This window comes from Halichoeres trimaculatus, unplaced genomic scaffold (genome assembly GCF_033239565.1).
Source record: "Halichoeres trimaculatus isolate MK-OKI-2021-1 unplaced genomic scaffold, fHalTri1.1 fHalTri1_scaffold_10, whole genome shotgun sequence".
Taxonomy (NCBI): domain Eukaryota; kingdom Metazoa; phylum Chordata; class Actinopteri; order Labriformes; family Labridae; genus Halichoeres; species Halichoeres trimaculatus.
Genome location: NW_027437187.1, coordinates 27,039,697 through 27,065,738, shown reverse-complemented (window position 1 = coordinate 27,065,738; position 26,042 = coordinate 27,039,697). Strand labels below are relative to the sequence as shown.

General features: G+C 39.6%; 1 protein-coding gene across 1 annotated transcript in view; it reads left to right on the top strand.

Annotated features, from left to right (window-relative positions):
• LOC141797173 (zinc finger protein aebp2-like) overlaps window positions 1-25,168 on the top strand; it is a 30,811-nt gene extending 5,643 nt beyond the window's left edge. The window contains exons 5-9 of the mRNA XM_074678624.1: window positions 427-551; window positions 9,683-9,750; window positions 21,992-22,105; window positions 23,171-23,200; window positions 24,230-25,168. Coding sequence (XP_074534725.1) covers window positions 427-551; window positions 9,683-9,750; window positions 21,992-22,105; window positions 23,171-23,200; window positions 24,230-24,236 — 344 coding nt within the window. The 3' untranslated portion in view covers window positions 24,237-25,168. The remainder of the gene's footprint in view (window positions 1-426; window positions 552-9,682; window positions 9,751-21,991; window positions 22,106-23,170; window positions 23,201-24,229) is intronic.
• Window positions 25,169-26,042: the final 874 nt, after the last annotated feature.

The following is a 26,042-nucleotide window of genomic DNA, read 5'->3' as shown; positions in this document are numbered from 1 at the left end:
TTTTATGGCAAGTTTTTAAATCCTTAAAAAAAGAAAGGCTGTTTAAACTTGAGAGTTTTCTCTGTTTTTTTAATTTCATACTTTTAGATGAGTTTCTGCAAAGAAACCTATCCACACCATTTCATTTGTGCAGCGAAGCATTCATTCAGACCCACTAAACCATAAAAATCTCATCACTTTCTACTTTAATTTGAATTTTTTTCATTTTATGCATTAGGAGGTTTTCTCCTATGCTGCAAGGCAACTTTTAAAAACCACAAAGGAAAAGTATTAATCAGTCATGCGATGACTGTGACGTAGTTCTGGTTGTTACTGAAAGTCTTTCAAAGCCATGGTATTTTTGTCTATCAGTGCCAGAGTGACTGCTCTGGTGATATGTTTGTGTGACTCTGGCCTGACGTGTTTCTGCCCTTCTCCCTCCTCCAGCAAGGCCCCATGACTTCTTTGATGCTCAGACCATGGATGCCATCCGACACAGGGCTATCTGTCTCAACCTGGCCACACACATCGAGAGTGTGGGCAACGGTCACAGCGTGGTCTTCAACAGCACGGTGAGTTTGTGCGCAGTACAACCTCTAATTTTTGTTTCCCAACCTGTCTCCTTTCTCAGCCACAGCCTGTAGCTGAGAAAGGAGAGACTTGGAGGACAACAGTGAGAAAAAGAGAAAGTACACTGTCAATGAATCAGTTGTCATGGCTGATACTTTTGTTTTCTTTGTTTCAATCTTCACCTTTCCAATGGAGAGAAAAAAAACTCCTGGAGGCTGAATTTTTCTGTAGTTCTTGTGATATACTTTTTAGCCAACAGGGGGCATTAATGAGCCACCATTTAAGAAGCTCTCTGAAGATTTTTTTTTTCTCAGTGCACTTGAAGTGAACCTTGTGAATCGCCCCAAGGCTTAATGTTGTTTTTCTCTGAATCAGACTTCCTGTGAAAGACAAATGGCTTGTTTTTGTGCATGTTGTTGAGTCCACACCGAGCCCCACACATGACACGTTTCAATGGGCTCTTAAATACCCCTGCCCTTTAGAGCAGGAAACAAATATGAGAAAAATATCTTCCCCATATTTTTTTCCAATTTGAATCCTCTAAGTTTTTCACAGATAATCGTTAAAAAAAGCCAATGAATGAATTTATTCAAGAGGGTACAACTTCAAAACCATTTTTGATGTGAGGGGTGTGAATGGAAGTGTTGTTTTGAATGACTGTTTTTAATGTAATGTTCCTATAGGGGGCACTCTCTCTCCTGTTCGAAGCTGGTACATTGTATGACTTCAGAAAAAAGGTTCAGAGTTTGGACACTTCTCACACACACAATCACATCCACCTTTGTGTTTCAAGGGCACAAATTTGGCTTGTTAAATACAATTTTACTCTAGAAAATTTGCTTTTTGCCATTTCTCTTACCATAAGATGTCTCATTAAGAAGTTCTCTCTCTAGTCTGCTGTTTTATCATGGCATGCCAACACTAGAAAAACTTTGCATAAAAAAACCCACAGTTCTCCCCTGAAGAAGACTCTACATTTTCTCCCCTATGAGACAAGTGAAAACATTTCCTCCCACATAGCGATGCACTTAGACACAATAAAGTCTTGAGATATGAGGGCACAAACATACACAGGCATGATGAGAGATATATGACGCTGATATCACATTGGGTTTTTTTTTTGGTATTTGATAGAAAAACAATCAAAGTACAACAATCCTATAATAAAAAAACACATGAGAATTACGAGGGATAATCTTGATTTAGTATTTCTTTAAACAAATGCAGACAGAAATATACTTGGCTCTGTGAAATTTTGCCACAAGGGGCTTCTGGATATCTGTCCAGCCATCTGTATGTATTAAAATAGAAAGAATATAAGCTCTACATACATGGTTATCTTGGCGGGTAAAATGTTTATGGTTTTTTAATTAATCTCTGAAAAAGAAGAACACTCATGGGAATGCTTTACAACATTCCCATTTCAGCTTTAGATTTCAGAACATGACTGATATTTATGTCAGCAGTGATTTAAAATGGCAGTAACCTAACTTGTATTAAACAGTAGCCAGTCACAGTTTTTAATTTGATTTTCTGTCATTTAGGATGACAGTTAATCAAATCAAAAATGTTTACTGTCTCCTGCTGAAATAGGATGAATAATAAAAGATATTTCATCACTTGGGAAAGATAAGGGGTCATCAGACCTATGAGTGCAGGTTGATGCTGATTATTTTTTTAAATGCAGCTCAATAAAACTGTCCAACTATTGAAAATACAACAAAAATCATTAAACTGATCAAAGAAAACTGCTGGGTTAAATGAGCTCAAACTCTTCAAGGGTTTAAGAGAAAACAATTACTGAACTTATTTACCCAAGGTCTTAATGATTCTTCAATTTCAGACTGATTAAAAAGAGACCAGTCAGTCTTAAACATGTGCTTACATTCTCCCATGAATCATGAACAGAAATCCATGAAGCCATGTAAGGCAATTTCTTTTCAAAAGCATTTTTACAGATATAGTTGAAAAATGCCCTGAAGAAGTATAATACTGACCAAGTGCAATTTAAGGCTCCACAGTTTAAAATTCAGGAAGGGTTTATTGTCAGTTCAGATAATATAGGTGCATAAAAAGAAGCCAAGGGAAGTACTTAAAGGGGCTATGAGGAGTTTGAAAGTGATCTTGATAAAGGCTCCCTTTTAGATATATGCCTGATCATAATACACACTTCAAAATGACATTATCAGCACCAATATTGCTGATTACAGGCTATTTTAAGTTGCCACTTCTTAGCTTCCATTTCGGGTTGAGCAGGACCGGATTGATTTACGGCATGTCTAGGTCTCTATGACAACACCACGCCGGCTGATGAAGTTTAGTAGTGAGAAGAGATAAAACACAGAGATCTGTGTTTTTCTCTGCTGAAAATGACTCCTGTGACTAATTTTGCAGTGATTGTGGACACAGGAGCTTAACTGTCAGAGAGAAAAGGACAGAAGAGCAGAAGAAAGCTAAATGGGAGAATGATACAGCCCGAGCTAAAGGCTAATGTCCATTCCAGCCCACAGTCAGCAGTTATTCTGCAGTGGTCTGTTCAAACTTGAGAGTCTATAAATAAAATAAAGAGTGAGGTTACGTTATCTCTGCTTGGTAGATGACTGGCAGGACATAACAAGGATTTACTAACATTACACATTACGCACATGTCGTAGAGCTGTCAGCTGCGCTAAATATAGAGGATTACTAAACTACATACAAATTGATTGTGTTAACTTGTTGTCACATTAGCCTACAGACATGTGGAGCACCAGGCTGCTGACAGCGCTACATATAGCCGCTGCTATGTCTGCTTGATGCCACGTTTCAAACCGTAGCACCACATAATTGTACTGATAAATATCTTACCCTGATGCATTGTATCCAGTAAAAGGTTGTTTTGAACAAACAAAATTTGTTTCAATACGATCTCCATTTAATTCCAAAATAAACACGCGCCTTGCTAAAAGTTATTTACGACAATGTCTGGAGACTCCGGGCCACAAAGTGGCGAGGGAGTGCAGCTAAAACAGATCCTCCTCATAGCATCTTTAAAGTCTCATTCAAAAGGATAAGATTTAGGAAGACTGTCACCAAATGATGCTCATTAAAAAAAAAGAAACTCCTCTGAAGCCAAGACTTCAACACATTCATTATGTATTAAAAGTATGAATATAAGAGGATATAAGTGACATTGACTGCACCTTCCGCAGACCTTCATTGCATGTTAAAAATGAAAGCTTGGGTGATAATATGTGTGGGTGATAATATGTGACATGAGCCTGAAATATACCTGTGTGATTAGTTAAAAATACTCAAAGTGTAAAAGTGTGCATAAAAGCCATGCAGTTTCTTTTTCTCTAAGCAGTTTGCTGAGTTCTTACTAAATATTTGTGTGTACACACCTCCCCTACTGAATCCTAAATAATTCCAGACAGCAGCAAAGCTGTTCTTTTCAGGATTAAGTCTTTGTTAACCACATTTCCCTTTTTTCCTCCCTCCCCAGCTGTCATTCCCTTCTCCACTAATCCAGCAGTTGCCACCAAATTGACACTTAGTTTACTCCAATTCAGTTAATGCTTCTGCTTTCCTTAACCGTGGAGACGGAGAAGTTGTTTGGATGAAAAGCAATCTGTCAGACAGAGCTGCATCTGAACTTCCAGCTGTCAACGCAAACAACACAAAATGTGAGGGGTGGGTCAGCAATGTAAGTGTAAGCAACACTTACATTATGAGTAAACAAATAGATGCCAGGATGAAAATAATGTTAACAACAAGAGTGAATTAAACTCGATGTTTAGCATTTTCTCTAATTAATCTCTGTTGATGTGTCGGCATGTTCTGTAGGTTAGCTTACATCTAATGCCATTTGTAACGCCACATTTTAAAGTTCTGTTTCATTGTGTGTCAGACAGCCTTTTAGAGCATTTTTATTGCATATTTTTGCACAACAATGACATAAAAATGCTGTTTGTTATTACACTTAAAAAAAAAAGTAGTGTTGACATCAGCGCTCTCCACACAAACAGTATTGGTCTGCACCTCATGTCTGCTCTGCTCTGTTCTGCATATAAAACCCCAAGTGCTCACCGGCAGCCAAGAATTTTAAAAGAAAATCTGAAAAAAAGGAGAAGACAGAGCTTGGGAAGAGGTTAAGGGAGGTAACCGCATACTTGGACACAGACTGAGAAGGAGGAAGAGACAGCCAGGGGAGGGAGGGTAACAAATGGAGAGAAACAGAGACTTTGAGAGAAAGGAGGAGGGGAAAAAAAAGAGGTTAAGTTAAGGTCAGGGTCTTAGAATCGGAAGGAGATCCGACCAGTTGGGCATACATTCCCTCGTCTTTCTCACCCCCTGGAGGTTTGTGGTGGGGAAGGACTGCGACGCTGCGTCAAAGCCCAGGCCCCGGCGGACACTCTGAGGCCCGGGGAGATGGAGCATAGCCGTGGGGGTTCTGTGGAGTTTGGCCGGTGGGCTTGCTGACACACCAGAGCAGCTCAGGCATGTTTATGATGGGATATTTTTGTTATTCCGCCAATCTGCGTCATCAGCAGCATGACCCTCTTACTCCAGACAGGCACCTCGTTTTTAGCCGGCCTGCCCTCCCCTGGCTCTGGTCCTGTAGTTTCACTGCCTTGTTTTGGAGCCACACTAATATCCAGCGTTGACTCCCTGTTTCCTCCCCCTCCACCTCACAGCTTCTCTCTCATACATCTCCCTCCTGAGTCTACAAAGGATTAGAATCTGTCCCTTAAAGCGCCAGCGTCCATCAACAAACCACTCAGCTCACAAATCACTTCATGCTGCTTAAACACAAACCTACTTATTTGTCTTCAGCCTTGCATACATGGTCATGGCCTCTTAAAATGCAGCCTGAGCTTGTGATTATTAACCTAGTGCTGCGAGAGGCCTGAGGGCTCAGGTTAGCATGCATTCTTAATTAAAAGGGCAGTAAAGCAGCTGCTGCTGGTGTACCGAGTCTAAGCTGCAAGGATACAGACACTTATTGTCGAGCCAGCCAGGATTCAGGCGAATGCTGCAGCCAGGCCCTTCTGTTGTCTGAGAGGAATTGTCTCCTCTCCTCTGTGTGGGAGTTAGCATGGAGCAGCCAAGCTCTGATGGAAGGCTAGCAGATAGCAGCAGAGACAGATAAACAAAGTACAGTGAGGGTGCTAATTTATGGAGTGAGACTAAATGACAGAAATTCTGGGAAGAGTTTTTTGGAAACATGAAAGAGGAGTGTCTATAACACTTCAAGCTGATCTCTACAAACAGCTGAAAGAAATATGTTTGGATTGTGAACATGAGCTGATTGTAAAAGTATGGATCAGAGTTTTAATAGATAGAACATTTGATGCTCTCTCACTTTTATTTATTTTTGTGTCTGTCTGGGAACAAGCGAAAGTGGAGCTTTTTTAATAAAGCATTACAGTGCTGTGAGTATGTGGGTGATGCCCATGAAAAAAATGTTCCGTGTCTTCTCAACCAATACTAAACAGCTTATTCTGCTCTGCATGGAATCAAATAAGAGACATTATTAGCCTAATTTTAACAACCACTGGATGATAAATACTGTAACAAAAACACCACTGAATTAAAAAATATTTATATATTTTACTCTGAAAACCATGTATCTAAATTTATTTTTCCTTTTAAAATTCAGATCCAAAAATCAAGTTTCGTTATTCTACAACAAAAAGATTAGGGTTGCTTGAATACACTTCTAACCAGAATAGTTGTCAGAGAGGGCAGACCTCCACCAAGCATATTGTAACTGTCATGTAACACTTTAGTCCTACTTTAATGTTACACATTCTTTCAGCAGACTGTCTGCTACAATTTGGTGTTAGTTTCAGGTTTGTACGATAATTTGTTACCTGACAGTGTTGAAAATTATGATGACCCAGTACATGTTTCATATTCCGGATCTTATTATCCAGAATACTGCCAAGATCTAGATCGTACTTTTACATCCGTCAGAAATTATAGTGACCTGGTCTAGTATTGTTTTGAAAAGCAATCCGACCATTTATCTTGGAGTTGTATACACATTTAGTGAAAACTGCCCTATCTCACAATGATAAAGAATCCTTTGAAACAATCCTTGAGGTGATCCGGATCACCTCCAAAATTGAATCACTTCTTCTTTATCCCATTTTGAACATTTCTTGGAAATTTCATCAAGATCTGTTTGTTACTTTTTGAGTTATGTTGTTCACAGCCAAACAAAACATAACCTCCTTGGCAGAGGTAAAAATATAACTTAAAAATGTTCAAAATGAAATATCAGTCACATTCAACTTGTCAAATTCAGATCCAAAATTAAATTGAAAGATTCAGTTCGTAACACCTGGGGTTGTCAGGACAGGTGAGGCAATCGAGCCTGACTGTAACCGAATGGACTTTGGCCTATCGAGGCGCAGTCTGTGAGTCATGTGATCCATGCAGGAAGCGGCTCAAAATTTGAAAACTTGAGCAGAAGTTCTGCTGACTTCTGGAGTTTAAATTACTTAAAATTCAAGAAATTATGTCTCTTGTTTGCTTCCACAGCTCTTGCTATTGACTCTTGTTTTGAGCTTCTGGTAGCACAGGTGCTGCCAATCAGGTGCCTGGTTAGCATCTGATTGGCAGCACCTGTGAGCATGGGCTCTGCTACAATGGACAGTATAGGTGTTAAGAAGCATTGTTACAACAGTGTAATTATCAACCAGACAACTAAATTGCTTTACTTTTTGTGCCAAGTTTATGTACAGACTTTTAGATGATTGGGAATGTGGTTTCTACAGTCTTTTTCAACAATCTAGAGAAAATCCAGCCCTAGAGGGTCAAGTTCTTAAGCATCCTGACCTGATTACATAACCAGGTTTTTCAGTGACATTTAAGAAGCATCTTGAGGTGCATGGGAACATCCTGATGGAGCATGAGAGAGTTATAAACCATCTCGGTGCGCTGTAATCATGGAAAAATACTCATGTTCTGGTCTCACATTACAATATTGATGGAATAGTTGTTTTTTAAATGAGTGTTTTAGATATCTTAATCCTTTTCTTCCTCCTCAGGCTCAAATATTCTGTTTCCCTTTTACAGTCTCAGATTTATAACACAAAAGGATACAGAAAATACTGTAATCGTAGAAAAAGCAAACTCTGCTTTTGCTTTTTGTAGCATTATCACCTATCCTCAAGTACTTTACATTGCAAGTGAGTTCCGAATTTCAGCCAGATCATGGAATAACGTGCATTCACATACATGAGCAATAAAGCACCAGCTCAGCTGAACACACCTGCAGCCTCTGCTCCTTGTTTTAGCCGATCCACGCACTTTTCCTAGTCACACAAAAAGAAACAGAAGACAGATCTTCTTACAACAATGCCTCATATAGGTTAGGCTCTTCTGTTGCATCAGTAATACCTCTGTTAAAGCATGGGATGCTTCTTTTATCACATCCTTCATGCCATTACCGCTGCTTTTCTCAGCATGTTTGTTCTATTTTCCAGTCAAAGGAGTTTAACTCTTGCATACTGTTTTACAGAAGAGATACATCCTCATTGTTGATTTGCCAACTTGGCTGAATAAGCTTCAGAAAAGAGAGATATATGAAGGCACCCTGCCAGCAACAACAAATCCATATATGCTTTCCAAGTCTGAATATTTCTTTAAAAAGTTATCAGACTCTAACTTGACATATTTTTTTTCCTCAAAACTGCAGCCAAACAGCGCTATACCTGGCAGATCATCAAAATGTAAACAAAGATCTGAACACATCTTCTCACCAGCCCTGTATTTCATATATTCAGAGAAAAAAATGGAACCAAACAACATAAGTTTAAGTTTATGCTTCACAGCAAAAGAAAATGGATCTGAACCTGAGGGATCAGTGATAAAAATACCACTGAGTGTTTTCTCTAAGCACAGACATTGATAAATGTTTGGATCAAAATTAGAAGAGGAAGAAACGCTGCAGAAGGATGAGGTGAAGAGTGATTTCTAGGTCTCTGTCTCTCATCTCAGGAGGACCTTCTCCCTCCTGTCCTCAAACCAGTTTCCATCAAAGCCACAGCCCATCCCCAGAGTCCCAAAAATAATTTCAGATATTCATGTGCGTAAGAGAGCTTCTTCACATGTGAGCTCATTCCCTCTCCTAAAAATAGACATTCCTTGCAAAAAAGAGCTCATTGACGCAAGAGGTTATATCTGCGGCTATTTTTGACTCTCCTGGTTATTTTTCTACCCTTTCTTTTCCTCTCTGACAATATTTGTGTGAATACCAGACCTGTCTTACTATCAACCAGCTCAGCATGATAGATGAAATGTCATGCTTGAACTGTGCGGAAACCTGGTATTGTCTTGACTGTATTTTCACAAGAAAAGAAAAAAAACCCCTTAAAGTTTGAAGTTGTGGTGGCAGACTGGATTAGTTCAGCAGGGGGAGAACAGGCTTCAAAACACGCACAGATAAAATAAACCAAACTTTCCTTATTAAAGCTGCAGCAAATGTTTGAAAATGTGTCACGTTCCCAAAAGACACATTCCTGTTAAAAGCCTTGTTGTGTCTGGTGCTGACACACTCTGAAACAAAGCACTGACGTGTTTGTGGTGATAAATGCTCAGTGTGCACCACGCGTCTTGTAAGGAACGTCAGCTGTGATAAGCCCGTCTTCAGCTAGCTCAAACACCACCTCACTTTTGTCTGGATTTCAAGAGATTGGTTACATTTTGTTGCATGGGGAATGTGGCTGTTGAAAATAGAAACCTCTCTGAGCTCTTGCATGCATTATTAAGAGGGCTCACATTGCTTATTAGTGTAATGATCAGGCACTGTATCACTTGGTGAGATGTTTGAAGCATGTAGCCTCATTATGAGTGAGAAAGAAGGGGCCAGGACGGGGGCACGTCTTTGAAGCTGGCTTTCCGCAGACATGAGAGGATGCTGCAATCCCAGCCAAATCCACACGTTTATGCTAATCCTGCTTGTAAAATTACTGAAGTTTGAAATTAACTGTAATATGCAGGTTAACTTAAATGCTCAAGTCAATATCAGGCACAGAATGATAGAGACACACACGCTGGAGTGGCTTGATTGTGTGAAGTCTAGTAAGGAAGCTCTTTGTGTGTCTGTTATAGCTCATCCTGTGAGTTTGTTGTTTCTGTGCAGGTGCTAGCCAGAAGGAAAGAGGGGTCTGGCAAGGTGAAAGTCCTCCTACACTGGACACCTGAGGACATGTGAGTAAAACTTTTACTGCTCAAACTTCCACATTAGCAGCACACTACCATGATTTTAAAGGGAACATATCATGCTTGTTTCTCCTTTTCACTATGCCAGACTAGGATGCCTGTAAAGCATTTCTGCCCTCAGTACAAGTCATTCAGTTCCTTCATTGCTCCACAATAGCGTTCTCAATATCCTCATTTTAGGCCATTTTGAAGATCTCGTTGAAAGAATGACCTCCAGTAACCCCGCAACGTCACAGCCCTTTGTGCTCTGATTGGTCAGTTCTATCAGAGGGGCGGAGGGGGTAGAGCCAGGGGGTGGTTTTTGCAGCTTGGCAGTATTTACAAAATTGCCACATTGAATGGAGCAGACCAAGCGAGTTTGCTGTTTGCCAAAACTTCACCGTAAGGCATTGATAGCACTAATAAAATGGCAGAGTGTAGGATACGTCCTTTTTGTATTGGACCCCGAGTCAGACCTGGATGGTTCTGCAGCTCAAACCAGTACTGTAACACGTTTATACGTGGAAATATAGGCAGACTTCACCAATAAACTATTTCTATAACAGGGCTCCATCCTGCTCCTTCACTTTTCTCTGTCTGTTTTATCCATCATGCTGAAAGTGTAGTCTAAAGATCGCCTCTACCGTCAGTTCATCACTATGTTAGCAATCAGTCAAGTTAGCCAGAGCTGGTAGGGAGCTTTATTTATACTCGGCTCTTGGTGGGTGTATCCCTTGGTGGCGGTTGTGTGACTGACTGACTTCACAGAGGAGGAGCTGCTTTATCAGATTACTCCAATAAAAAGAGAGGATCCTCGTGTCGCCATGAAGGTCGAAATCTCGAAGCCAAATGTCAATTACCTATTTTCAGAGGCATCAAATCTCGTTCTAGGATATCAGAAAAAATACAATATCACATTTTTTTGAAAATTCAGGGGGTGAAAGGTCTTGTTTTCAACGTTATTGTTGTATATGCAAGTATTAAATCACAGATCAGCATGATATGTCCCCTTCAAGATTTTATAGTGCTTATCCTAACGTAGAGGTGATAATTTTATTTATGTAGTGTGTAGCAACACAGTAGGAGTTTTACACCACCAGATGCTCAGTTTCAGCCATTGATGCCTTTTTTATACATTTGAACAGTTTTTCATAGTGGCTGCCACTTCCATCATCATAGCATTACTTTTTATGCAGCCTGATCAGAAAAAAATACATTTTCCCCATTCATAGAAAAAAAATTGCAAATAGTTTGAATTTAGTATAATTTGTAGAACCTAGATAAACACAGGAGTAGAGAGACCAGTTAATTGTATTTTGAAATAATGTGCTAACGAGGTAATGGAAAATTGTAAGGAAAAAATGTCTGCAGACACTGCAGGCAGCTCCTTCAGCGTGGCTGCTGCTGAGCAATTAGCAATCCAATATTAGTGATCTAATATTAGCCCTTGTGTTTTCCTGAGGGTCATTTTGACTTTAAATGAGGTCCTTTACTGTCAAAAAAAGGGTATTCTTTTTTTGTAAACAAGGTCTGTTGGCCCTAAATTCCAAAAAAGGGGGGTAAATCGTGGTCATGGGTTGAACTAAAGTAAGGCTAAATGTGTAGTACAGAATTGTTGACGCTTTGTACAAGGTGCTTAAAATATTAGTAGAACCAGGTGAGGTCATTTTTGACCCCAGTGAACAAAAGGTGTATGGCACACATTATTCTCCCTGTGTTGTACAGAAGCTCTTTGCAGCAGTATTGTATGAGCCAAAACCTTTCATTCATTTTTCAGCCCTTTTATGAAATATCAGATATTTTGCTTCTCATTTGGTATTGTTTTCAAAATGTTAGATTTCATTGGCAGCATAAAACAAAAACATTATGATGTTAGCATTCTATATCCCTAACTTTAATTAACTTCTTTCTATAATAATGGGCATCAGCTGATTGAATGCTAGTACATGATCAGAAAACACTTTTGCTACTGATAAAGATGTTCACAAAACTTAAAGATTGATAAAAATCCTTTAAATTCCCATAAAATTACTATTTCAAATCTCAGAATCTTATGTGCCATCTTGTGCTCATGCCTTCCATTGTCCAGTTTTTGACTCTCACAGACGTTTCCTTTCTGAGCTGCAGGAGTGTATGTTTGCACATGAAGAAAAAGGAGTGTACATGTTTTGCTCCTGGATAGTTTTACAGTTCTACTTTCCGTTCATTGTGTACCCAACATTGTGGCTTGCTATCAATCCAACCAAACCTTTTCTCCTCCGTTGATACCATGGAGCTCTCAGTGTTTGTGCCTTTAAACCATACACACACACGAGCATTTCAGGTCTCTTCTCTAAGAGTAAGCACTGGCCACTGTCATCTCTGTGTTTTAATGGACCTGGTCATGCTCACTTCCTGAGTGCTGATTGGGTGGAGACAATCCCTGCCACTCTCTGGGTCTGGTGCACATTCAGTGCTATCAGCTTGGCTCCATTCCCCTTGAAAAATCAAAAATTGGTTCACTCAAATGTCTTTAAACAGTGAGTCAGCACCTAGAGTCACTTGAAGGATAGTTGTTTCTTTTCCTGTGCCTCTGGATGCAAGGAAAAAAAAGTGTGTTTGGCCAAATGAGGCCCCTACTCGGTACTTACCACATACCTATTCCCAGCCCACTTTAGGTGAACCATGGCAGCTCTTAAGCCCCAGCTCATTTCAGGAATTGGAAAGAAGAACATGCAGGTTCTCAACCATACCTATGAGATGAGTCTTGCACCGAGAGAGAAAAAGACTTCACAGAGTGATGTGATTTTCAGCTCAGGGGAAGCTCCCACCACACTTCCAACACTCCCACACTCCCATTAGAGGGTTTGACTGCACAGCCTCTGAGGATGATCAGAGAGAAGGGAGAGGAAGAGTGGAAGTGAGGTGGAAGAAGGTGGAAAGGGTGGGGTATAAGAAGAAAGCCATATAGGAAAGAGGTGTATAAAGAGTGGGGATGAGAGGGGAAAGGAGAAAAAGGTCAGAGGAGACAGGTTTCAGTTTGAAAATAAAAGAAAATGTGTTGCGGAAAAAGAAGAGCAAAGAAAACTCAGATGATGCTTCATGAGGTAAACTTCAAGTGACAGCTTCCGTTGAACAAACCATCACCAGAACCTTGCTCTGCTCCCCTTCGCTCCTATTCTCCTCTCTGATCCACCTCTGCTATCTCCTCCCCACCCTGCATGTGGGAGTTTAATCGTATGCATAGAGAAATAATGAAGGACAAGGGGGAGGAAGAGAAAGATGAAGTTTGGAGATCAGGAAAGACTCCTCAGTTTAATCCCGAGCAAAGCGACACAGATGGAGATTGATACTGAGACTCCAACACAGATAGAAGCAGAATGGATAAGGGGAAAAATACTGGAGACAGAGAGCGGGGGAAAGTGAGAAATGGGAGTGGGAAGAAAATGGTTTTGAGGGGGGAAGAGAAACGTGGTAGAGTGAAACCAGAGAGTGGATGATAGGGCGAGAATTAAACAGAAGGAGATAAAACGAGAGTGAGAGGCCTTTTGGCTTGATCCATGCGGAGAAATCAGAGACACTGCTGAGTCATATATTCGCCCTGAGGCTGGCAAGTGCTCTTGTAATTAAAACGCATAGCCGATCCATAGAGGGGTGTCAGAGGAAGTGAACGGTGATATCTTGAGCTGTGAGTGTGGTTTAATAGCCCCTAACAGATAACAGGTTGACCAGGTGATGATCACATGGGGATTATCTATATATATAGTATAGTATTTTGTTTTTGCTGCTTTTGTCAATGTAGCTCATGGAGTATTTTTAACTCTTTGTCATGTCGGTTTCTACTATAAACCCTTAACTCATTCATTTCTATTAGGGGTTGCAGAAAAATCGAAATACGATATATATCAGGTTTTTTTGTTTGACAGCATAAAAATTGGGATTCTTTGTCAAACAATCTTTTTTTTTCCAAATCCAAATTCTTCATTTCAGTCTTTGTTTAGACTGAAATGAAGCCCTCTCCAGCAGAGGGTGAAATGTTTCTGACTCTGGTGATGTGCATTTTATGGGAAAATATGGCTCCGGATATAGTCTGGAGATATCATCATCAACTTTTTCACATGGTCTGGGGTAAAAAAGGCAAACTAAAAATCGTAAATATTGAAGAATCGCAATTTGAATTGAATCCGCACCCCAAAAATAATGATAGAATCGAATCGTGACAATAGCATATCTTCCAAGCCCTACTTTATAGGCACATATAAGTAACATTTGTACGGTATGAGAAAATGCAGTGCACTTTGATTTCTCAGCTTGTCTACTCAAAACTAGGGATAGACCGATTATTGGCTGGGCCGATTAACGGGGCGGATATTTGGCATTTTGGGGCATATCGGCATCAGCATTTTTTTTAATCCAACAGCCGATACCAAACAAATATAAAACTGCATTGCTTCGGCTCTGAAATTGATTCAACTGCATTACATGCCAGTTTTATTGCAGTTCCATAGAAATTTTGGAAAACTTTATTTACTGTTGAAAACTTTAGCTGTTTCTTTTTAAGTTTTTATTTAACTTTATAAAACATGCTGCTAAGCCTGGGAACTGTTTACTAAATCTACTTGAATGCAGTTAAGTGTTGGAGTTTGTATTGTTCAAAATTTTTACAGCAATATGTTCACTTTGACTGCAAATGAGTATCGGCTTCAAATATCGGTATCGGCCGCAAAAAATCCATATCAGTCTATCTCTACTCAAAATGGTCAAAAAATTGAGTGAGGCGCACTGGACTCTTTTCACACTCAATGGTTGTCATATTGGCTGCGCAGGCAAAGGGCGGAGGGACAGGTAACAGATCAAACATTGGTTGGTGGATGTAATCAGTTAAAAGCAGAAGATCACTCGTGAAATAGTTTCACAGTTGTGAAATGCGATCATAATTTCCAGTAAATGCGAAGCCACAATGTTTGGATTGGGGCAGCACTACCCAGTAAGGATTCTTGCACTGTTCCAGTAGGTACAGAGTGTACACGGTGCAATTTATATAAGCTTACTTAGAGAAGTACGTGATTTGAGACCAAGCGGCAACCTCCAGTCTAAGAATATGAGCAAATGCAGAAGTGCTAAAACCTGCAGTTTTTCAAGTGTCTGCTTGAGGCTTGCTCCAGAAGTCCAATACACACAAAGCCAAAAAAGTTGTTTTTACCGCAGAAATTAACCTATTTACAGCCTGGTTTACAAAACGTCTCCTGTCTGAATCGCTAATTTTCAAGCTCTGCAGTTCAGAAGATAGCAAGATCACGAGCTCGTCCAATCAGACGCACAGCTCAGCTCACGTTAGACACTTTCAATATGGCCGCGATAGCCGATTAGTTTCAAAAATCTGTTTCAGAAACAGACAGATAACATTGGGGAGACTACGTACATGAATTATACAATCTTTATTTGGGACACAGCACTTGTTTTACTCAAATGACTATGATTGTACAAGCAAGTTTAGCATCTTGAAGCAATAATCAGAAACTTTAAAATGTTAGGGATGTAACAATATCAAAACTTCACAATTCAGTAATATCACATACAAAGTCCATAGTACAACAAAGACAAATGAAGGTTTAATAAAGGTCTTCTATATAAGCGTATAGCTCTGAGTAACTCATGAAGTTCACTCATCCATGGTGAGTGAGATGCACTCTGCTTGCTTGAGGCTCTGTGTAACTTTTAACCTTAGTCTCTTTACACAGAGCTCGTAATAGTGTTTGACTAAAGTATAGCCTAGATGGGATTTATCCTTAAGCCCCAGCACGCTCACTAACCTTGGGGATCCTTCACCCTAAACCACAGAAAATGTCTGCAGACTTCTGGCTACATACTCAGCAATGCATGTTGGGATATCTAAATGAGGCTGTTGGTACTTTGATAGAGAGTCTTGGCTGAATTTTGTTTCCTTGTATCTTCAAATGTATCTCTTTCTTTTCTTAGCCCAGGGAAAACAAAATACACCACATGCACATCCTCAGATTTAAAAACCCTGGGGGCAACCGCAATTTCAAAAATCCTCTCTCTGTTCCACTGACACCAGTTTCTGCAGTTTTTGTTGTCTCTGATTCTTAAGAATTTGGATAAAACAGGTTTTCATTTTGATTTTTTTTCTTTAAATGTTAATAAATTTAAACTCATGTGTATATGCAGCAGAGTCCCAGTTATCAAAAAAGGGTTGCAATTCTCTTTCATCACACATTGTCTTTTTTTACTGTACTGTTTCTTTGTTTTTCTCAATACGGACCCATTGAGAAGCTTATTATTTCTGTTTATTTATTCTTATATTGGTTTTGTGTCTTTAAATAAGTCAGTCAGAGGAACACACATAGATTGTCAAATGTTAAATATTAACTTTCGTAGATTTTTTTGTACAGTTTCATTTGTTCTCTTTTAGGATTGCTTTTATATTTGCAACCTTTATCATTTACATTATATATTCAAATGACAAATTTGGACTTAAAACCATATATATATATATATTTTTTAACACTGATCATTTAAATAAATCAACTGTATTTTAAAAAACTTAATGTGAATGTATTCATTCAAAACAAAAAATAGTTCACTCCGACAGTGGTGACACAATTCTGAGGGCTGTTGCGTTGGCCCAAGCACAACAATCTTTTGACATATCATGGTTGTGACAGTGAAAACACCAATAAATATGTGAATATAACAGGAAAATTGAAAAAATTACAGCAGCTTCCGTGACCTTGTAGCATTTGGCAGATGATGAGGAGGGAAAAGGGGTCTACGTTCAAAAGATCTAAGTAAAATGTTGCTTTGACCTTTTATTACTGTTCCTACAGCAGAAGCTTTTTGGCCAAGGTGAAAAACTCTTCAGGTATCGTTGGTAGCAGTGTGGCAGTTTGATCTTTAAATCTTCCCATTGACAAGAGCTGAATTCAGATTCCATCATACGATATACCCCAAATCTGGACACTTACAAAAAAAATCCTCTTAAATCTATTCCTTGCTCTCAAGCTTTGGTGTTTTCAGGACTGTCAGTGTCAAAACAAAAGCCAAAAGCTTGCTCTCTCTTTAATTTTCTGTATCTCTTAATACAGCCTTGTGTACATTGCTTTAACCTGGGTAGGAAAGCCAGTAATCGCTGTTAGGGGAGGAATTCATTGGGATGAAAATTGTTTTGTTAGTAGTAAGTCATACCTCAGTCTGGTTAATCTTCTATCGTTAACTCCCTGTAATGTCCTGGTACTTGACAGATTATATGGTCGTCATTTAGCCAAACATCAAGTGTCGTGACCCTCAACACCGAGGTCAACATCAAGTCTGTGTCTGTGGGCGTGTTTAACGTGCATGTTCTCAGTAACCCAGTCAATGATTAGCACTGTGAATGTAGTAAGTCATGTTTATTAATACTGGGATGAACCATTCACATTCTGACACTCATTAACTCCAATATTGTTAATGAGTGACTGATTAACGCAAACCGTTCTGAACACAGAGGAGAGAGGGAGGGGCTGCGTGGGCTGAGGGACAACAAGAGAGCTGTAATTGCTGTTTAATCTTTGATGGATGGCTGAATGGATTCCCCTGCATGCTGTTGAATGCCTCAGAAAAACCAACAGTAGAGCACACACTGTGTGACAGTGAACGCCTCGAGCCATTGGCACATCATGTTGTGACAAACTGTGTTGTTTATCAAGCACAACATGAGTTTATCCCTCAAACCTTTGTTAGTCATTTGTTGTCATTGCCACATATTAAGTTACACTATTTTCAAATGGTGTCCACAGATGTATAAATCTCTTTAACTACCTTTGTGACATCAAATTGGCAAAGTCAGAGGGCAGAGATAAAGGCAACTTTAATCCACTAATGGTCTCTAAGTTGCATCCGTACGAGCTGTGGAATTTCTTTGGCTCATTTTCTACAGATCTTTGACCATCAAACAGCAGTACATGAAAGTTTCAATGCACATTCCAGTGTTAGGCCCATAATTGCCCATTTTGCTGCAGTGAATTGTAAAAGAAGAAAGTTTTATGTTCTGAAACGTAAACAGCTAAATGTTTCTCCAGAGGATAGACAATAAATAAAAGTAACTGACAGAGCTGGTGTAAAAAATCCAATTCTCCCATCACTGATTTCCCATCACCATCTCTGATTCACCTGATAAAATCCAGGGCTTTACTCAAAAGATGACTGATAAAAGTGGAAACTAATTGATTTTCTTTAGGTCATGTTTCGATGCCTTCTCAATTTCTTTTTTATGATTTAAATACAGTCAGCTTATGTGAAAGCCCCTGTTTTATTTTTAAACCTGTATTTAAAACTCCTGTGAGGAACTTTCAGTTTGTGCTGACTGTTGTGCGCCCACTGTGGATATTGTGGGATCTTTTTTTGTTGTTGTTGATCTTGACCTGCACTTGCTGTTATGTTCCCCTTAAAAAAATGAAACCAGCACAGAAGGAAATGGAAAAGGTGTAAAGAGAATTGTATTGAAAAAAAAAAAAGGTCTAAAGATCTTAAGAAAACTTAAAACCAAACAGAGTTGGCCTTCTAAAAAATATCCTAAATCTTTCCTTATTTGCATCAATATTTGTGGGTCATAGGTAACAATTTCTTAACTACCTAAAATGAGTCACTGCCACCAGGACGCTGCCAATAGAAGCCATCACTGGCACCCTCCAGAAACAGCCTTTGTTATTCATCAGACAACACTCCTTCATACAGCACAGGCTCAGCAAAGAGATAAGATATAACTTTGTATCCGCAGGGCTAGCCAAGATTGACAAAAAAACAAAAGTTCCTCCTGGAAGCTTTGACTTGTTTTTGCACTTTCTTGCCCGCAGACGTTAGTGAGGTAAGACTGAACTCACACAGATAACCTAAAAACAGCTGCAGGCAGGCGAAGGCAGCAGACCTGAATAGCATAGCGTGGCCACTTTTCTCCTTTTGAAACATCAGGACATTGGCATAAATATTTCACAAGGCATCTAAATCCTCAAGAAATACAAATCTATTAAAGAATCTAAGGTACACAACTCTACAAATACTGTTCATCAGCACATATTTTCAAGCACAAGAAAAAGAGTACAGCAATCCTTTTAACTCTGTCTTATCTCTGAAGAAGTATTTTGAACAAGATGCTTCCATTTCAGGGTGTATGCTAAGAAGTGGGCGTAACTCTGTATTGAGAAATTGTTATTGTATCTTTTTGCCAGTAAGTTTTGAAGCAGCAATGTCCTCTGTGGTCCATAAAGCATCACTCCATGTCAGATTTTTTTAGAATGATGTTTATGAAGAAACCAAATACCTTCATAATCCCTACTTATAAAGCTATTCAATATGTTAGACATTAATCACACACTTTAACTCTCAGGAGCAAAAAGTTCTTCAAACCATCGGTCCAGACTGAAAGAGGGGGCTTCACTCTGTCTAGTTCCCCCAGTCTGGTCATGGAGACCTCACCCACAGAATACCATTCTGCCTCTTGAAGCTGCAAAAAAACAGTCCCCCCTGGAAAATAAAATAAATCCATTTGTCTTTATTTGTCTTGGTGTGACTAGATGGCTCCCTCTCTCTTTGAAAACCCCTCTTAGCACCTTGTGTATATTTGTGTATGTGCTACACTGGCGTGACACGCTGACCTCCAACCCGGACCTTCTGAGTGCCTCACATCTATCAGAAAAGACTTACTCATTTGTACCACAGCACGCTCTCTCTGACATCTTTATAGTGACTCAGGATGAGGACGTGTGTTCGCCCTCAAACACACACAGGAGTGTTTACTGCGTGTTTGACACTCAGCAGGTCCTCTTGTGTCGTTTGACGTTTGCGTTACACAAGGACACTAAGTCAAGACTTACTTAAACTTTGAGACAGCTTTGGAGGAGGCTGTTTCTTGTCTTGTTTCTGCCTCTTCTCGAGTTGTTAACATTAAAGAGGACAGGTACAGATTTGCCATGCAGTACGGAATCAATGGCGAGAAAACTTAACTTAGTCACACCAAACTCACACATTTGATGTTGCTCCCACTGCTCCCACTGCTCCCACATATTTACCTGTGTGTATAGTTTCCCACCTTCACAAACAAGTTGTTTTCTTTGAAGGATTCTGTGAGTTAAGTTCAGTAGTACTTTTAGTTTTCCTCTGCCTGTCATTAGCATAGACTGTATATAGGGTGGATAGCATGGCTCTGCCATTTACCATTGTACGGTTTTAAAGCCAAAATATCCCCAACACAGGTGTAGCCATTGATAGCAGTTGTGCAGCCAGAGTCTGCGCAGTAAAAACTGTGAGGGATTCTGGGAGACTCTGAGTGGAGCCGGATAATAAGAATAATATTTTTTTTTCAGGAGTCTTATCACTTCTTGACTCTACCCCCAAACATATTTTACAATCCCCCCCAAAAAAGCACACATGAGTGGCAGCTGTCAATCTCGTTTTAAACCTCTTATAACTAATGAAAGCAACACTTTTCAGAAAAAAAGAGGACTATAGTACAAGACAGCCAAATTATATCTTCAAATCACTACAACAATCGAACGTGAGAAACATTTCTACCAGGTGTATTAATTTTTTAAAGTTTGACCACAGCCCATCTGGAATGACTGGAGTGCTGGATTTTTTGACCTATTGTGGAGCCGGTCACCAGGGGGAGCTGTTTCTGTGGAGACCTCACTTCGAGCCAAGCAAGATGACGTCCATTTTTTTTTTTACAGTTAATAGTCATGATCTGTCATTTTCTTTAGTGAGGGTTCTGGATTAACTCTATTTTGTAGATGTTTACCTTTTCAAAGCATTGTGTCTGAGCTGAAATCTTCAAACTAATGAGCATCAAGTCAAACTAAGGTCAGACAACTGTTGTTGGTTCAACTTTAATAGTGTGAAGTGTTACGCGTAATATAAGGCTGGATAATAGCAGATCATGAGTACACTACTGTGGCAATCTGAGTTTTATAGTGTGTACTAAATTATCCTCTGCAGCTTACCCCATCCTACAGGCACTTAAACAGGCCATAAAAGGATTTGCAATCACTGTTCCAGCCAGTGGTTGTACATTAACATGAGCCACTTTACTTTCTTCCCTCCCTCACAACTTTCCCTTTCTCCTCTATCATTTCTTCCTCTCGTTTGTCTGTTTTCAATCATCTTTGTTCCTCACCCTTACCTGCACTGCATGTGCTGCATGTGAAGCACAGCAGTCACCCCGTCCCGCTGAATGGGCTGACAAGGCATGTGAATGAGTGATTTGGCTGGGTGGCTGCCTGGAGAAGGTGTGTGTGTGAGTGTGTGTGTCTGCATCTCTGGGGGCTCCTGCGATGACGCACGTAGTGACGGGGGGAATGCTGGGGGTGGAGACAAGGGGGGGCTGGAGGAGGGAGAGGGAGGCGCAGTCAACTCCCTAAGCTCTTTGTTTCCTCTGCACCTCGACTTGCCACGCTGCTGCTCGCATACACTCCCTTCTTTCACAGGGGGTCAAACTGTACAGTAAGGTGCAGCTGAGCTGTACAGTACATCGTGTGCATGTGTGTAGTTGTCACTGGAGACATCACCCACCTACCCTTGTGATGAAATTGTTAAAAAAAAAAAGAGAGAAAGGAAAAAAAAACAGGCTGTTCTGTCTTTGAGGTTCCTTTTATCTTCTGGCCTTAAAACCACGTCTCCACCTTTATTTATTATTTACACATTTAATATCAAATATCAAATGACAAAACCATGCAGACAGTGGGATAATCTTATGATGAGATCTGCAGGACATGCAGGTCAGAGAAGGTGGGTGATGTGTGCAGCAGAGGCCCAGGGGTTGGACTTGAACTTGTGGCCACTTTGATGAGGTCACATTAAACATGCATCTTTTTTAATGCACTCACTCTTACATGCATGCTTATATTCAAACACAGCTGTTTCCTCATCCCACGTTTCCTTTTCCTTTGAGTTTTTTTTGTAGTTAGCAACAGCTCTCATAAAGATGAAGTGTAAAGTATTTTTTCAGCGTGCTTCTTTGTACATATGTGTGCAGTTCTGTGCACACGGGTTCATGTGTATCTGTCTCAAGGCTGTGGTCAAGGCTGTGTTACTTATGGAAATGTACTCAGTGTTCAGTGGGAGGTGTTAACGTGTGCTGGACTCAATGAGACTCTTTGTTCATCGCTCTCACCCCGCTCCATTCAACCTTCCTCACACTCCATTTTCTCTGCCTCTCTCTGCTTTGAGTTAAAACCTTGACCACATGTGTCTTTCTACATGTGTGTGCATTGTCTTGCAGATTACCTGACGTGTGGGTAAATGAAACCGAGCGATCTCAGCTGAAGACTAAAGTGGTGCACTTGTCCCAGTTACCGCAGGACACAGCCATGATGCTTGACCCCAACATCTATAGGTGAGTGTGTGATAATAGTGTGTACATTCCCACACAGACACTCAAACACAACAGCTCAGATCAGTGTTTCTCAGCCAGACACATGCAGCCCATGTGTCAATATAATGTCACCCTCAGCAGGATTTATCGTGTGAAGTTTTCAAAGGTGTTAGCAAGGTTTTACCTCTGCCCTCCACACCTTCCTCTGAGTGTGGAGCATCATTAACACTGAGTTCCACTAGGGGGCAGCATCCCCTGACTTCAGCTATCAGGTTAAAAAAAGCAAAGTGATGGCAAGAATGTCATTCATCTGCTGTAGAAGGATATGATTATTTGTCAGAAGCCAAGAAATGAGAGAATTAAATTAATATGCAAAATTATTTTTTTGTTCTCAGCCTAGATTCCATTTTAAAAGCCCCTGAGGTGATAAATATGGAAACAAAAGACTTTATTCAGATGATGCAATAAAATTTGAATATTACTGTTGATGGTTTCATGTTTTTTAAACTTTCAAAATATTGAAAACCATGATGGGATGTCCAAACAGCTCATACTTGTGTCCTCAAATGCCTCCTGTTCTACACAACAGAGTCTATGCTATAATTTGAATCCTGGCAGCTCTGCAAGTGAAAAAAGAAACTTCCTTTAAAGCACACCTCAAAAGGATGAAAATACAGCCTCAAAGAGGAACAGTGTGCCTAAAATAACTGATTGGTCTCTTTACTGGAGATATATGGCTCACAAGCGAGCTGATCAGCTGCAGGAGGGTTGATTTTAATTGGACGTGAAGGCTCAGTAACTGTAGGGGCTGCTGCTGGACTCTGGTTTCACAGTAAATAGAACTGTCAGCATTTAGCCAGTTTGTGTCAAGGTTGTCCTAATGTATGAAACCTCCAAACAAACAAATGGAGGGGTTGGTGTCTCTGGCAGCATATACAAAAAGGTATTTGAACTCCTGCACATGTGAGCAGGATTGGCAGAAAGGGGCTGATATAGTGTCAAATATGTTTATCTATATTAGAGATAGAACATAAAAATTAAAAATGCTCTTACAAAATGACCTGACCAACTTTTTTATTTTTTCAGGGCACTTCCTCAAAAGCGTCTGAAGCGCAGGTAAGCTGGAGCAACTCACTGGGTGTCTGTTTTAGACATTGATGTCACTCTATGGCGTAGTCTTTAATAGATTTCGTAACAGCCAAAATCTTTACACACATAGCACCAGCAGAGTGTGTGTTTGGTTGAAACATTAAAATTTGTTTAAGAAACCAATGCATTATTGCACCTTGAGGACGTCAGAATAGATTCTGCTGAAAAGATCACAACTACACACATCATTTTGTGTCGAAAATTCATGCAACACTGAATGAATCTCTAGAAACAAGACTCATAATTTCATATTTATTACTCAAGCAAAAAAATCCATTAATTTAACAAATGCCCTAGGGAAAAAAACACAGTTTTTTTAATCAAATTCACTGAAATGACAGAACTTAACATTTCAATAAAAGTAAAATGAAGTGAGTTATAGTGTGGGTACTGTATGCAGAGTTTGCAGTCTGTATTTTGACACGTGTATAAAGATAGCTGTGAGTACATAAAAAGAGCAGTTTTCAGTGATGTTTGTCTTTGTATAAAAGATAAAACACATCTGACACTCATTCTTGCTCGTCAGCTCATCTGTTAGGTAATATAGCCGCTCTGTAGCATCACATACATTCAATACATCCACACATTTTTTCCCATAATGCAGATCAAAAGATGCTGATGTACTGTTGGTATGGTAATCTTTGTGCTGCTGTATGTAACCCTGGATCTCCTGTGGTGAGACACATTGTGGAAGATCAGTCATCTCCCACTGATGCACCATAAAGAAAGTTAACTGGGAAACGGCCCATTTGGGAGTCACGACCCTTCTCTTGTTTGACTTTCACATGTCATCACTCCTGAATATTGTTCATAATTATTTGAATTGACCTCAGTGCTGTAGTAAAAACTCCAGTATACACTTTGCTACATGTCTACAAAGGATGTCAGCTCAGCGTCTGAACGTCAGGATTAAGTCCATTTCTCAAACCTTAATCTCTCTTATGACACACTGAGAACATCTCACTCTCTGTCTTTCTCTCCTGTCTTTGTGCTCAGCCTGTAAGGACTCATCTGTGGACTGGATACTTAAGGGGAATGGCTTGTTCATAGGAAGTTTATCTATATGGGATGGGACGCTCTTCATCTGTCTCTGCTGAATGGGGGGATTGAAGTGGCGAAAAAAGGAAGTCTGACTTGGCAGTGCTGCAGTTTTTTTCTCTCCTTTTCAGTTTTGTATATCTGAAATGACTGTTGAAGCCAAGGGCGATGTAAAAGGGGAGAACTTTTTTTTTTTTTTTTTTTTACAAGTTTGTGTTCATCAACAACTCAAATGGATGTTTTTCTTTTTTTTTTTTGTTAAGCAAAAAACTGAAAAACAACTTCATAATCAATGGTGTAAAAACTTGTTTTGTGTAACCTTGTCAGAAACGGCATATTTTATAACTGTATTGTGTAAAATATTTATGCAGATTTTTAACTTATTTTTATACCATTGTGTACTGTTGGGTTTTTGTGAAGGTTTAACAGAACCGTATTTACTGTGATAATCTATGTAACTGTCAGTTTGGGGTATTTGGACATTTCTAGTTGTAATTATGTTGTACATGTCATAACAGATAATCCTATTTATAATTGCTGAGTGCAGTACTTAAACTTGTGTGTGCAACACATGAGTTGTACAGTTCATGACTGACTTGCATTTAATGCGAGACAAAACTTTGCAGGAGCAATTACTCAGTAACTTAGAACACTGCAGTGCAGCTCGTAATCCTACCAGTCTGAGGACAGGTCATTATGTCATGACTGATATTTCAGCGTTAAAGTAAATCTCACCAAGTCTCCCCTCTACATGTGTAACATGAACTATAAACAATTTTTAGCGTAGCTGTTGTAACCTTTCATTATGCTTTTTTAAATTGTTAAAAAGGTGTTTTCTACTGTATGATGTATCTGTAAAAAAATGGAATACTGTGTTTGTAATAAAAGGGGAAACAGTGGAGGATGTTAACAGATGAAGCTCTTTGTGCTTGAAGAAAGCTATGCATTTAGGGTACAAGTACCTTATGCGTGCACTCAAGTACCCGGTTGAGTTATATGGCGTCCATTAGCAGAGTATCTTTGGGAGCATGCTGTGGACAATCTAATGACTGGGCTGGCAGGGCAGAACCCCTGTTGGCCTCAGCTGTTAGTGAACATGCCTGCAGAGAAAACCGAGTTCAGGGAGAGGTCTGCTGCAATATGGCCATCCTGCCCTTCAATGTGGAGTACGTTCACGCACATAAAGTTCAAAGGGATTTACCGGTAGGTCCCCTGCATGAGGCATAATGAAGCCTTCAGGTAGAGCCCTGGTTCTTTGTGCAGAAAAATGTGCTGGGAGTTTTTGGTGCACTGTTGTTTATGTGTACTCTTCTGCATCGTCAATGGTCTGTGACAGCTCGCAGAATTGTTTTTGGCAAATGGAGAGGAGATGACTGCAAGATATGCAGGCAAAACAATCTGCAGTAATTCCAACAAAACCATCATCAGCCCAGCATACTCTGTAGTAGATTCTTTATTTGTCAACAGAAATCAACAAAAAAAGATGAGAAAATTTGAAGTAATGCTTATTTTCCCCTAAGCATAGTTGTCAATTTAGCTCTTATCTTTCTTTTCTTCTCTACTTTTTGTCCAGCTATGTTTGTTTTTAAACTATTTTAGAATCATTTTAATGTTTTTACAGTTTGCTCATTGAGAAAACAGTACAAAAAAAATGATTGAAATTAGCCACAAAGGTTTTGAAATTGTTTGACTAACGGTTTCATTCATAATGAAATTAATTGATCAGTCCAACCAGAAACCTTAGCCTGTATATATCCAGTTTATATAAAAA